The 12,093-nt window shown below is 31.7% G+C and overlaps 2 protein-coding genes across 5 annotated transcripts in view; both read right to left on the minus strand.

The window, feature by feature from the left end:
• Nucleotides 1–546: 546 nt before the first annotated feature.
• On the minus strand, nt 547–6,156 carry LOC108750435 (EF-hand domain-containing family member C2-like). Its single transcript, XM_018489871.1, has 14 exons — nt 5,751–6,156; nt 5,403–5,567; nt 4,977–5,127; nt 4,584–4,807; nt 4,216–4,458; nt 3,672–3,898; nt 3,409–3,600; nt 3,195–3,337; nt 2,764–2,960; nt 2,480–2,619; nt 2,293–2,406; nt 1,531–1,710; nt 1,346–1,448; nt 547–873 (listed from the first exon to the last, which is right to left on the minus strand). The coding sequence occupies exons 1-14, from the start codon at nt 5,802–5,804 to the stop codon at nt 724–726; spliced, it is 2,283 nt and encodes a 760-aa protein (XP_018345373.1). The 5' UTR covers nt 5,805–6,156; the 3' UTR covers nt 547–723.
• A 456-nt stretch (nt 6,157–6,612) lies between these two features.
• LOC108750722 (extended synaptotagmin-2) overlaps nt 6,613–12,093 on the minus strand; it is a 12,016-nt gene continuing 6,535 nt past the window's right edge. Inside the window, exons 9-17 of one of the 4 annotated variants that reach the window (XM_018490396.1) lie at nt 10,743–10,834; nt 9,990–10,038; nt 9,478–9,567; nt 9,306–9,392; nt 9,071–9,229; nt 8,832–8,984; nt 8,632–8,755; nt 8,006–8,291; nt 6,613–7,919 (exon numbers count right to left, since the gene is read on the minus strand). In XM_018490396.1, the coding sequence (XP_018345898.1) occupies nt 7,592–7,919; nt 8,006–8,291; nt 8,632–8,755; nt 8,832–8,984; nt 9,071–9,229; nt 9,306–9,392; nt 9,478–9,567; nt 9,990–10,038; nt 10,743–10,834 (1,368 nt within the window). In that variant the 3' untranslated portion in view covers nt 6,613–7,591. Of the gene's footprint in view, nt 7,920–8,005; nt 8,292–8,631; nt 8,756–8,831; nt 8,985–9,070; nt 9,230–9,305; nt 9,393–9,477; nt 9,568–9,989; nt 10,039–10,742; nt 10,835–11,427; nt 11,526–12,093 lie in introns of all 4 variants that reach the window. The other 3 variants (XM_018490395.1, XM_018490397.1, XM_018490398.1) reach the window with 3 other exon arrangements.

Here is a 12,093-nt window from a genome sequence, read left to right on the forward strand (position 1 = left end):
AAAAAAGTGCAATCGCTCGTGACTGCCGAGTGCGCGAAGTGCAATTCAAAGGGGCAGACGGCGATCGCGCCGTTTCGAAATTTTGAAATCGCGGTCAGTTACTGAGAGACGCGTCGTGCTGATTGCACGGGTTCAAATCGTTTTGCGTTTTTCGCGATCGAGAGACAGCTTCAACCTTGACGGATCGTCGAGAAGTGTTCTGCGAGGTACACATCGCGACGCAGACGTTGCCGACCACGAGATTGACGATTCATCGTTGCTCTGAGCCTCATCCGAGCTCCCCGAAGTTCCAAACCTCCCGCTTCGAAAATCATTTCGCATCACGTCATACAGCCCTCTTTGGTCCACGTCATCATTCTCTTGCCGAGAAACTTCTCATCGAGATTGCAACATGGCCAGGTATGTGTAACGCACATCTTGATTATTAGTTGCAGTGCGCAGCTGTACGTTTTTTACAACATTGGAATATAAACGTTAGAAATGCACGTAATGGCGACAGCCGCCATTTCGAGATTTTACGATACCCCACTAACTTACGAGCGCAGAAATAATTTTTATTGCGTCTTTATACCGTCTAATATTGATAGCAAAATTGAATTATGAATACTGATAGAAATACTAATAATATAGTAATACATATGCATTATAAAAGAGATTGCTGTATTGTTATTGTTGTCGGGATTGGAAAATATTTTCGCGCGACGATTTTGATTGCAAAAATGCTCAGTATGTCAATGTGAGTTTTGGTTCCGCATTGCTGTTATTCTCTATCACGTTTTCTTCCGTCTTTATGTCTAAATCCTTAATAAACTCGTACCAATTTATTCCTCCGCCGCAGTCCGGCTCTTTTTCCGATGCCCACCAAAGTGCCGTCTGCAAATAACGAATAGTTATGCCTCAGGAGATTTATCTCCTGTCTTATATTAAAATTTTTTCTGTTTACCTAAGTTTTTTCATTAAAAAATAAAATGAAGCTTAACTAACACAAATACAATCTTCAAAAATATCAGAAAATATAATAAAATATCAAAGAAAAAGATTATTTTTAATATAAAAATATTATAAAAATATAATATATCGTAAATATAATATAATATAATATAATAATAATAAAAGAATGTATAGAAAAAATGATGAATTAACAGCATAAATCTAATTGAAAATAATTTTGTTGGTTAATATTAATAAAACGAATACATCAAATGTTTTGATTTTAATATGATAGTATTTGTTTTATTAATAATATAATTAATTTAATAACACATTATTATCTCAATTAGACTAATGCTGTTAATTTAACATTATTTCTTTTTCCACGTAGAAATATAACAATGAGCCAACATACTTTCACGTTCACGGGTGCAGTGGGTGGCAGGGGATCGATTTTCACGTTCATGAACCGCAACAGGTCGTTGTAGTCAATTGTACCGTCTTCAGCTTTGTGCAAGCTTACAAGAATCATAATGGATTATAATCGATATCAGGTGAAATGTCTTTGATCGATTAAGTCGTAAATTTGTCCGAACTTACTGATCCAGCATGGAATTCAATAATTCCACATCAACGGGAATCCTGCAACCGCGCAGAATTGTGTACAGAGATTCTCGAGGTAAAAATCCAGTTTTATTTTCGTCCCAATGATGTAGATCCTCCTCCAAGCGATCAAGATCGTGCCACAGAAATCGGTGTAATTCCATATGCATCAAACATCTACAAATAATCATTGATTTCATTAATTATTACACTAACTATTACACTATTTATAACATAGAAATCGTTAATGTTCTAACAATAGAAAATACATAAAGATTATCGATGAGAATTAAAAATTTAATTATAAGAATTCTTTATATAAACCTTTCGTGTTTTATTATGTATACTGTTTACAATTCAGAGAAATAATAAATAAGTCTTGACTTATATTTTCTAAAATCTTAGATCAAAGAAATTTTATAGGAAATATAAGTCAAGACTTGCTATTTCTCTGAATTGTAAACAGTAACAAAATGTCAAGGATTTATAAGAAAGCTTTATATTTTTTTAAATCCTTAATTTCTGTTGGTATACTTATTTCTTTTCCACTATTAAATAATAATAATAATAATCTCTTTTCTTGTGTCTACGATGCTAAAAATTACTCCAAAATCTCGAACGGGGGGGAAAAAATTGATTATTGGTAATTGATCAATTGACCCGAACCATTCAAATTTGATTTGTTAATTTTTTCTCTGAGATATCGGAGCGATTTCTAGCATTGTAGGCACATGGTTTCAGATTAAGAAATTCACATACCTCACATATTCTCTCGATCGGTGTTCTATTTTCTCGTGAGACGAATAATGTCGAGCAATTGTGATCATTTCGTGTTCAGTTATCTTGTCTCCCATATAGCGGCGCAATGCCTCCCTGCAAATATAATTTTAATCACAATAAACACGAAGATAACGCGGAAGGAATGATATAAATATTTCACACCCACTTGAGCTTTTCGTATTCTAAACTTCGAGTATCGTCTTTGGTGTCTTCAGGCGGGGCGTACAGTTGAATGAACTCTTTGTAAACAGGCTGTAAACTTTCTCGAAGTTTCTCCATTATCAATTTCTTGTTCGCTTTGGGAAACTGCGAAGAAAATTTATTCCTTCCTTAGTATCGCATACATAAACAAGTCAAGCTTGGAGGATCGTAATTTTATTGTAATATTTGGACAGAACTTTTTTATAAAATGGCTATAATTTGTTTAACGGATAAAATGTAGAAACGCACCTTGTCGCAATGTAACTCCATATAACGGAGGACATAAACATCTGCAGACGTAATTTCAAAATGAAAGTCGTACAGATTTAAGCATGCTCCTATATAAAAATCGTGTGATTTGTAGTATTCCGGTTTCTTGCTTGTGAAAATATCTTGACCAGGTAACATTATTGGCATCCGTTTTTGGAATAAGGATCTCTGAAAGCCTGATTTAATTTTGCTACATTTTAATGTTATTCTAATATTTTGTTTCTATTTCAATTTTGTTCACTATATACTTCAATTTATTTAACATATGCAATACATTTACTACTACTATTATAGCAACCCATAGTCACTTATAAAAAAATTAGTAAATCATATTTTTTAATGTTAGATATATTTGGAATAAATCTTTTGTCAATGTAATTTTTTCCAAATTTCTTATATTATGGGTATACCTGAGTTTCGTTTCGCCAATTCGAAAATAGATATCGTATCGTCCACGAGGAATACTCTTATAATGAATTGTCTTTCTTCATGTTCTGGAATTTTTGATACCATTTTCGCTCGAAATCTGAAGACGTGGCTATTAAAGCCCTGCCTGAAACGATAACAAGGAGTAGAATCAAACAGGAAAGAAGTTAGTTTTGAAGCATGTTGCTCGCGACTCACTTATCGTAACACAGAAACTTGATGAAGTTTGATTTGGGCGGTTTCGGCAGTACTGTAAAACAGTTTCCGAGAGAATCCTCGTAAGATCCGAAACCATTGTAAGGTGGTATATACTTCTCGATTTTCTGGTATATTTCATCGGCTTTTCGAGGCCTTATCAGAGAGGTGAAGTCGTCCAAGCCATACTTCTTTCTAAAGATTATTAAAGAAACATGTAAAGTTAAGCTCTGATAAGAACATAAAAAAATTCTGCATTGTTTTACCGATAATATTCTTTAGTAAAAGCATCCATGTTTGTGATAATAATTCTTCTTCCGAAGACATTAATCTCCGCACCGATACCCAACTCATTGTCTTTGTAATAATCGGCGGAGATCTTGCCGGTGTCTAGACTATCCACCATATAATAGCTTTGTCTTGTATCCTCGCCTAATACATTCAGAACCGTGAAACGATTTTCCGCGCCAATTGGTTGCAAGCCACTATAAAACTGGAAAGACAATTTTGTGAAATATATATGTAGAAAATTAGATAGTTATTGGAACAATGATGTTTTAATTTTATGATAATATATTATTTAACATAACAGCAAAATTTAACATAGCAAATTAACGATCTTTGATGAAATCTGTGAAAAATCGGCTCTATTTAGTGTCCATTTCTATCAATACAGATTAATCTTAGTTTGAGGAAAGGATCAAAAATAAGTAGTAAATTCTACTTCTAAGAATTAGAAAAAAATAAAGAGTAAATTAAATCGAGATTAAAGTTAATCTACATTGGTAGAAATTAATATAAATATCACACCTTCGGTATCTTCATCCTTTTAACAAGCATTAGACCAGAATCTTGACCGGCGTTCGGCGATACATTGTACTTAATTTCCATTGTATTATCAGAAAGATAATAATACAGTTCGAGATCATGGATAATACCGTGAGGACTCTCGGTATCGTCCCAGTATCCATAAAATCGGAGCACCTGCTTATCGTACTTTAAAAAATTCCCGAGAGTATCCACCATACGATTAGGCTTTTTTGGAAATACTTCCTGCGATATTAATCGCGTCATAATACAATAAATTTTGTATAATCAAATGTTAAGTGTTTGCCACGAAAACATTATTAGGCATGATTTTATTGACGTAAATTTTATTTGCGTTATTCTGTACTTACAGTTTTTCGAATTTCATTATACGGATCCTTCGGTATATCTATTGGATCGGGCACTGGTATTCCCAAACGGTTAAGGAATTGCCTCGTGAATTTGTCACAATCTACAATTTTATATACTCGCCCATATATCTTGGGTTCCTTGCCGACATTTAAATCGAGTATATCATAATATCTGTACTTCACTGGATCAGGAATCGGTATCCTTTGGCGTTTGACTAAGACACCTTCATATCGAAAATTAATACAATTGCAGTACATATCACTTAACATTGATAATAATTAAAAATGCCTATTTCTGCTTCGATTTTCCTTCTAAGATAAAAGCATAATAAGATGCAAAAATAAAATGTTTTGCTGCTAAGTGAATTACGAAAATGAAATGCACCGTTGAACCTTGCTCAAGACCACTATTGTCCACAGATGGCTCTACGATTTTCATTGTTCCATCCTCTAGGAAAAAGCTAATGTTCACCACGCGAATATGGAAAGCCGTTTTCCACTTCTCTTGTACAGTCTCTTGGAAAAATGCTTTGAACATGAGTCTCTAAAAAGTGCGATTAAAATAATTAGCATTAATTAATATTAATTATAGTCAATTTATAATTTGAGAAACAATTTTCTTAATTTTATTTATTCATACATTTTATAATTATTATCTAGAATATGTTAAAGAAATTTCTTAAAAAGTACTGTATAGAATTTAATTTTATTCATCCGCGTACAACATTTTACTATAATTACTATATAAAATATTGAAGGAAGTCCTTAAAAAGTATATAAAATTTCATGAGCCTCAAGCTCATTTACTGTCAATCATACTTGGCCATCATATGCAAGCCACGACGGCATTTCTGGCTCCTCCCCTCGGGGATAAATGGACGAATAACGGCTATATGCTTTCGTATCCGTTTTCTCAGATAAATAACAAATTCCATCGTGTAGCTTGTCGAAGAGTTGGCTTTTGTGAAATCTTGTTCTACCAAGCTGCCAGATATATTTACGATGTAAATCTTTCTCTTTTTGCGCACTAATATTTTATATTGCGCCTATATTTTACATGTGAGCTATATTCTATTATGCATGCTTTTTAACGTATATAATAGTGTTCGTAATAACGTGAAATCTTACCGATACCGTCACAAATGTCATGAATATAAAATTACTCACGTTTTTGTCGACGCTAAATCCTGGGAGACAAGGTAACATCGATGTCTGTTGCATACTGATAAAAATTCTATCAATTCACAGTTAAATTATTGCTTGAATTATAAATTCGTTACAAATGGCGCAAAGAGAATACACGATTGATATAAAAACTTCGTACTGTGAGAATGTTACTGATAAGGAACGAATACCATGTTCACGTTATATCATTGAGTTTCCTTGGTGATCGTTGGATCTATACGGTAATACACGGAGAAAAATATACGACTATTTTTGCAGAAGAGATAGCGACTTCTTATCTAATTACCGATGTAGAAACTTCAGTTGCAACAAATTAATTCATATAACTCTAAACTAATATTTTCGATAAATATTACGGTAACAGATACGTAGAAGCATTATTTTAAAAATTAGCTATATAATACAAATCGGAATTTGTTATATCAATACAACTACAAAGTAACGAATGTTGACAATGCACATAATATTTATTGTTCTCAACAATTTGTGACACTATTGACGAAGTCGTCCGTCACAAAATATAGATACATAGATATATTTATATGTATATATATATATATATGTATGTACAGCCATGAATATAAATATAGCATCTTCAATTTATTGCAGAAAAGGCAGTAATAAAAGTCAAAGGAAAACTAACAGAATATTAAAATTATTATAAAAATAACTTTAGTTTTTTAATAAAATTATTAAAAAATTTTTTTGTTAAATATACATAGAATGTTTATATCAATTTGTGGTGATGCTTCATATTTATGGTCATGACTGTATAATGTAGCAAAATCTCCAATACAAATATAAAGCGCGTATATAACAATTTGATTTTCAAGAGGGCCATATTAAAATTATACTGATGTATACCAATGTGTCTTATAAAATATGAATTATTTAAATATTAGTATAATTTATCCATTTAATTGCTTATGCAATTGGTAAATGCATTATTCAACTTTATTAGTAACCAAACAATATTGGGACATAGTAAAGAAAAAAACATGGAATTACAATATCGAAAAACGTTAACTTACGTAACTAATTTTCATAAGCATATAAATTAATCACGTATCATATATGTGTGTTATATTATTCAGATCATTCAGTAATAGTGTCTGCACATAGTTGTGCACATTTTGTGCCGCAACTTAATCATCATACAAACATAAATCATCATACAACATAAAATACAAAATATATTACTCTATCAAGTGCGGATCAGCATTGGAATGAGAAATTTTCAATTCCTTTATGCGCGTATATTTAATAGCTTGTATTCTTGTAAAATATCTCATTCATCACTGAGATTTACAAATGTAATACGCATTGTGTACCAAATGGATTCTTCAATTAAACGGCCAGCGTTTAACTATTTTAGGCACATTTTGAAAAACAAGATAACAACGACACATGAAACCTTTACTGAAATCCGATCTTTTCGCGCATGTGTATATCGTATTAAAATATTTTATAATAGAATATATATCAGAAATTTGAAATTACTAAATCAACTACCAAGCCAATCCGTCCCTGCTTTATAGTTGCGGCAAAATTATATATCAGATCATTTCATGCCATTAGGCGTAAGTACGAATCTCTTTAAATATCTTTTATTGTTTTTCGCAAAACGTCTTGCATCTCGCATAGCACCACGTATTAACTTACCTTAATAAATTATCAATTTAACAATGATCAACGAAATATAGAGGTAATTGTAACATTAGAGACTTTCATCGTTTGTAAAAATTATTAAGTGGGAATTTAAGCGGTTGTTTCGTCAAACAGACGCACAAACGCTCGAATCCCCACTTACTTTTCCTTGTTTTCTAGTCTTTGATTTCCGGTTGTAAGTCGTACCAGCTGGTTACCGTCTTCGAAATGTTGATTTCACTCAATTTCAAGTGAACCTGTCCCATCACGTTACTTCCGGTAGAGAGCCAACCCTTTTGTGTGCATACAGACACTTCTAATATACGTGTGTTTAAGTCTCCTTGCGAGACTACATATTCGAATTGCTCGTCAAATTGGGGATTACAGTTATCCTTGATCACAGCAGTTTTGCGCTTTGTTTCCTTATGTTTGTCCGGCAAAATATATAGTTTTACATACGGATCCGGTATATTGTGCGGATCATTTTGGGGAAGCGGCAGATTACTGCAATATAACATATATAGATGACATTAACATTTAGTCAATTATAATGAGTACAAGATGTATTTGATTAATTGAGATTAACTTACGCAACTCTGTGTACGAAAATACTGAGTTTCTGTCTCTGCGTACTGTATCGTATAGTCAATTGTATTCTTCCTAATTTCGATTCGCCCGAAGAAGACGTGATACTCGGATTTCTATGGATAAGCTGAGGACTTCCGGTAAAAGAGGACGGAGCGCTGGTGCTAAGTATTAATTCTTCTTCCACCGCTATTGGTTCCTCAGGCAAGAGTGCCGCGGCGGATCCAGTACTACGAGGTTGACTGTTGACCGATTCTTTAGAAGGCTGTTTTTTAAGAGGGCTCGATGGTACTATAAAAAAGTAATATATCTCAATTTTTGTACACGAAAAAAATTATATATTAGCAGCATTAGCCAACAGTAATTTAATGGAAAAGAAGCTTATTTATTCGATGACAGTATTAATGAAATAAATATCATTTTATTAAAATAAGAGCATGACGTAATTTCATTAATACTGTCATTATATATATAAATTAACAAAAAAAAATTATTTTCAATTAAACTGCTGTCAGTTAATTCAATATCATTTTTTTGTGTATGATATTCTGTTACCAATCATTTTTAGAAAAGCATTTTTAAAATACTTTGCTTGATCGAAAAACGCGACATTTGACACAATTCCACTTACCACTAGAAGAGAGTACATTACTAGTGATGGATTCCTGATGTTCGATTCGTCTATTCAATTCATTGATGTCATGATTATCTTCGTCTTCCTCGGAAGTAGGTTCAGGCTGCTCATATTTCAAGATCTGTAAAATCAGATTGTTTTATCCATTGGCATATCTTATTTCCGTTACATTGTGCGCGTGTAAAATTTCTTGTTACATTTAATGTCATTGATAATACAAGCTTGCTGTCCACTTCGGCCTTTTGCAAATCATACGGCTGTTGCATCACCTCAAGATTACTTTTCTCCAAAAGTAGAGAAAGATTATAGCTCATTTCCCCAACTGTCATGGCAGTTTTCTCGTCTATAATCTAAGAAAGAAATATGTGATTATTTGTTAAATAACGATAAATCTGATATCTTTCACATTATTTGAACGAAAAAATTTGCAGAAAACCTTTATGTGTAAAACTCCAGTTTCAGGGTTGCTAATTAAAAAGGTGAACCCTCGTTCCCATACAGGATCGCAAGAACGTGGTACAGTGGCTGTTCTTTCAGTTTTTCCACCGACACTTGCTTCTAAGTAAACGTCGGGTTGTTTATTTCCTCGAATACACTACGAGTATAATGATATTAAAAAATTTTATTAGATAACTATCGCTCTTCTTCTTTACGTATCACGATGTACATACCGGTAAATTTTTAGCAGAATCAATATAAAGTGTGAGAAGGGCTGTACTCATTGATGTGACTCTAAGTTCCTGAGTTTCCACTAAAGCCTGCTCAAAAGTTATCAATTAAAGGTTGTATATTCAAGTTTATATATATATATATATGAATACGAACGTTTTTTGCTATACTTACAGCTCTTAAATCGGCAGGTTCTTTTGAAAATTGTAGCCACGTTAATCGCAAATGAACCATGCCGTGCTTTGCTTGCTCCAAAGAGACCCACTACAAAATAAGATTAATTAATAATTAGTAATAAAAAAAGACTTTAGTTGGGAAGATTTAGAAATAAACTTAGTACAACTGGACAGAGGATGATTCCTTGTACAAAACAAATCAGCCAAAAGTGCAGAACAAATTTTTTTGTCTAAAATCAGGGAAATATGTGTATACTGAATGAAAATATGGTTTATGGAAAGGCACTGTAAACGTTATCATACTTACATAATATCCAAACAACTTCAGAATTAACAGTAAAGAAAATGAGACTAACAGTTCAATTTTATTTATTTGATTAAAACAGAAATTGTTTAACAATAAAGCCTCGAATAAAAAAAATTTTCCGACTAATTTTTGTATACGAAATCACTTTCCCGCCTGATTGTACTATAGGTCCTGATTTTATATAATATATATATCATACTCACCGTATCGATCATGCCCTTTTTCTTTACTCGATTAACTTCGATAGTGGCCCTGTCGCAATACAAAATAGAAATGGATGTTTTCAAAACTCTTAAATTACACATAACAAATGTTCATTAAATTTTCAAGAGTAAATAATTATTTCGGTGAAGTTTAGATGTGTGCTTTTTGGAATGATATGATGATAGCAGCATGACTATTAAATTTATAAAAGAAACACCTCCGATTTGAATGCAAAATCTATGATACAATTTGCATTAGGAAGCTTCCATGCAGCATATTATTTCTACTATACTTTTGATTTTGTCAAATAATAATACAAAAATATTATTATGTTATATACGTTTATAAAACTGCATGCAACACATTCCATAGCATTATTTCATTGCATAAATAAAATAGATTTCTCAATATTTGTTTAATAACGAGAGTAATGTGGTGACATGAATTCAGAATTATTTTTAATTCCGTATTGCAACTGGCACGACTATTCTATAATATTTTTCATATATAATATTTTGTACTCTGAGTAACCGACATGCATATCACAAATATGTGATTAATGCTTACGTTTGAAATACTTTTAAATGCGCTGCAGTGTTTCAGAGGTAACTCATATAATAAAAAAAATGCAGTCTTTCAAGCATAATCTAATAGTCAATGGCAGAGTATTCGCATAGTTTACATTCTGTACAAGTCTCTTAAAATGCATTATTAAACTGGTCTGAGATTGTATTTGCTACATTCAGGAATACCTGCCAAGTGGATCATCTTGACCAGCGTTGTCTTTGTCAAAAAGCTGGGCAACCACCATGTTGTAAGCTCCCAAGCCTTCTTCCACTATAAACTGTCACCACATAGTCTATTTTAGTTGCCTTTCTTGTTAAACAAAGTCATCTAATCACTCTGATTAATTAACTAACAAAAAAGATCAAACTGTTAACCGTTAACGATATTTCTTGTTACAAAAAAATCTCAAACAATAGCAAATTGTTTCATTTAATTATGATTATTTACCAACAAATGAAATTTACACTACAGACTATTAATAGATACACTAAAAAATTTAGGAATATATTGTAGAAAAAATTTTAAAGAAAATTAAAAAGTAATATACAGCTCTGAGAAGTTGTAAAAAAACATGTATTTTATTTTTAAAAAATTTAAAGAAAATTAAGTATATAAAATAGAAAATTTTCGTGCAACGCGCGTTTAACAAGCTATTATATCTGCAGCATTAGTGAAATAAATCTTTTAAAATCGTGATAGAGATAAAAAAGATTATTTTACTATTTACATAGATAAACATATACATATAATACCACAAAGCTAATATCACGTGGCTAAATGACACATGCTTAAAATATCCAAATCTGTCTATACATTTTTGTTAATGATGCATACGCAAACATTGCCTCATTCAAGTCATAGTATTACTACCTGCCAAGGAAATCATCATATTGTACCCCTGGGACATTAGGATCCCAATCCCAAAGAGATACCACAGCTTCTTGCATATTGCATGAACTGATTATAGCCTGTGTCAATATTATATTGTATAACAAACATAAAAGTGATAGATTTTCTTATATCAATTATATATCGTTTATTATATTGTTTATTACTTTTCTTTTCTCGTGCTTTACATTGCTGTGCTATGTAAATACTAAATGTGTACCAAGTATATGTATTATGAATCTCATAAACATGATATGTACAGAATTTAATCTGAACAATGATTGCAATATTTATTTCACAACATGACAGTTTTATTTTTCATGTGTTCAATACAGAGTGTTAGTAAAGAAAATTAATAATATAAAGTGAAAAACCCCTCATGCACCCATATATCACTCAATAATACTCAGACTGATAATATAAACATTATCACACATCAGCATTATGACATCATGCGACAAAAGCTTTTTTCCACAAAAACTTTTCCCATAGACCAATAAATAAATCGAATGAATTTAATAAATAATTTCGTATAAATTATATATAAATTATAATAAAAATTGTACGACAAACATTGATTAACAAGAGAAATAATTTTGTGATATATACGAGTATATATATATATATATATATATATATATATATATA

This window comes from Trachymyrmex septentrionalis, unplaced genomic scaffold (assembly GCF_001594115.1).
Source record: "Trachymyrmex septentrionalis isolate Tsep2-gDNA-1 unplaced genomic scaffold, Tsep1.0 scaffold37, whole genome shotgun sequence".
NCBI classification, from domain to species: domain Eukaryota; kingdom Metazoa; phylum Arthropoda; class Insecta; order Hymenoptera; family Formicidae; genus Trachymyrmex; species Trachymyrmex septentrionalis.

Excerpts from the sequence above, each read along its gene's own strand:
- LOC108750435 (XM_018489871.1), bottom strand. The coding sequence starts at position 5,804 with ATGCAACAGACATCGATGTTACCTTGTCTCCCAGGATTTAGCGTCGAC. Across the intron at positions 5,128-5,402 it reads GGCTTGCATATGATGGCCAA|AGACTCATGTTCAAAGCATT; the intron begins GTATGATTGACA and ends CGCACTTTTTAG. Across the intron at positions 3,601-3,671 it reads TTTACTAAAGAATATTATCG|AAAGAAGTATGGCTTGGACG; the intron begins GTAAAACAATGC and ends AATAATCTTTAG.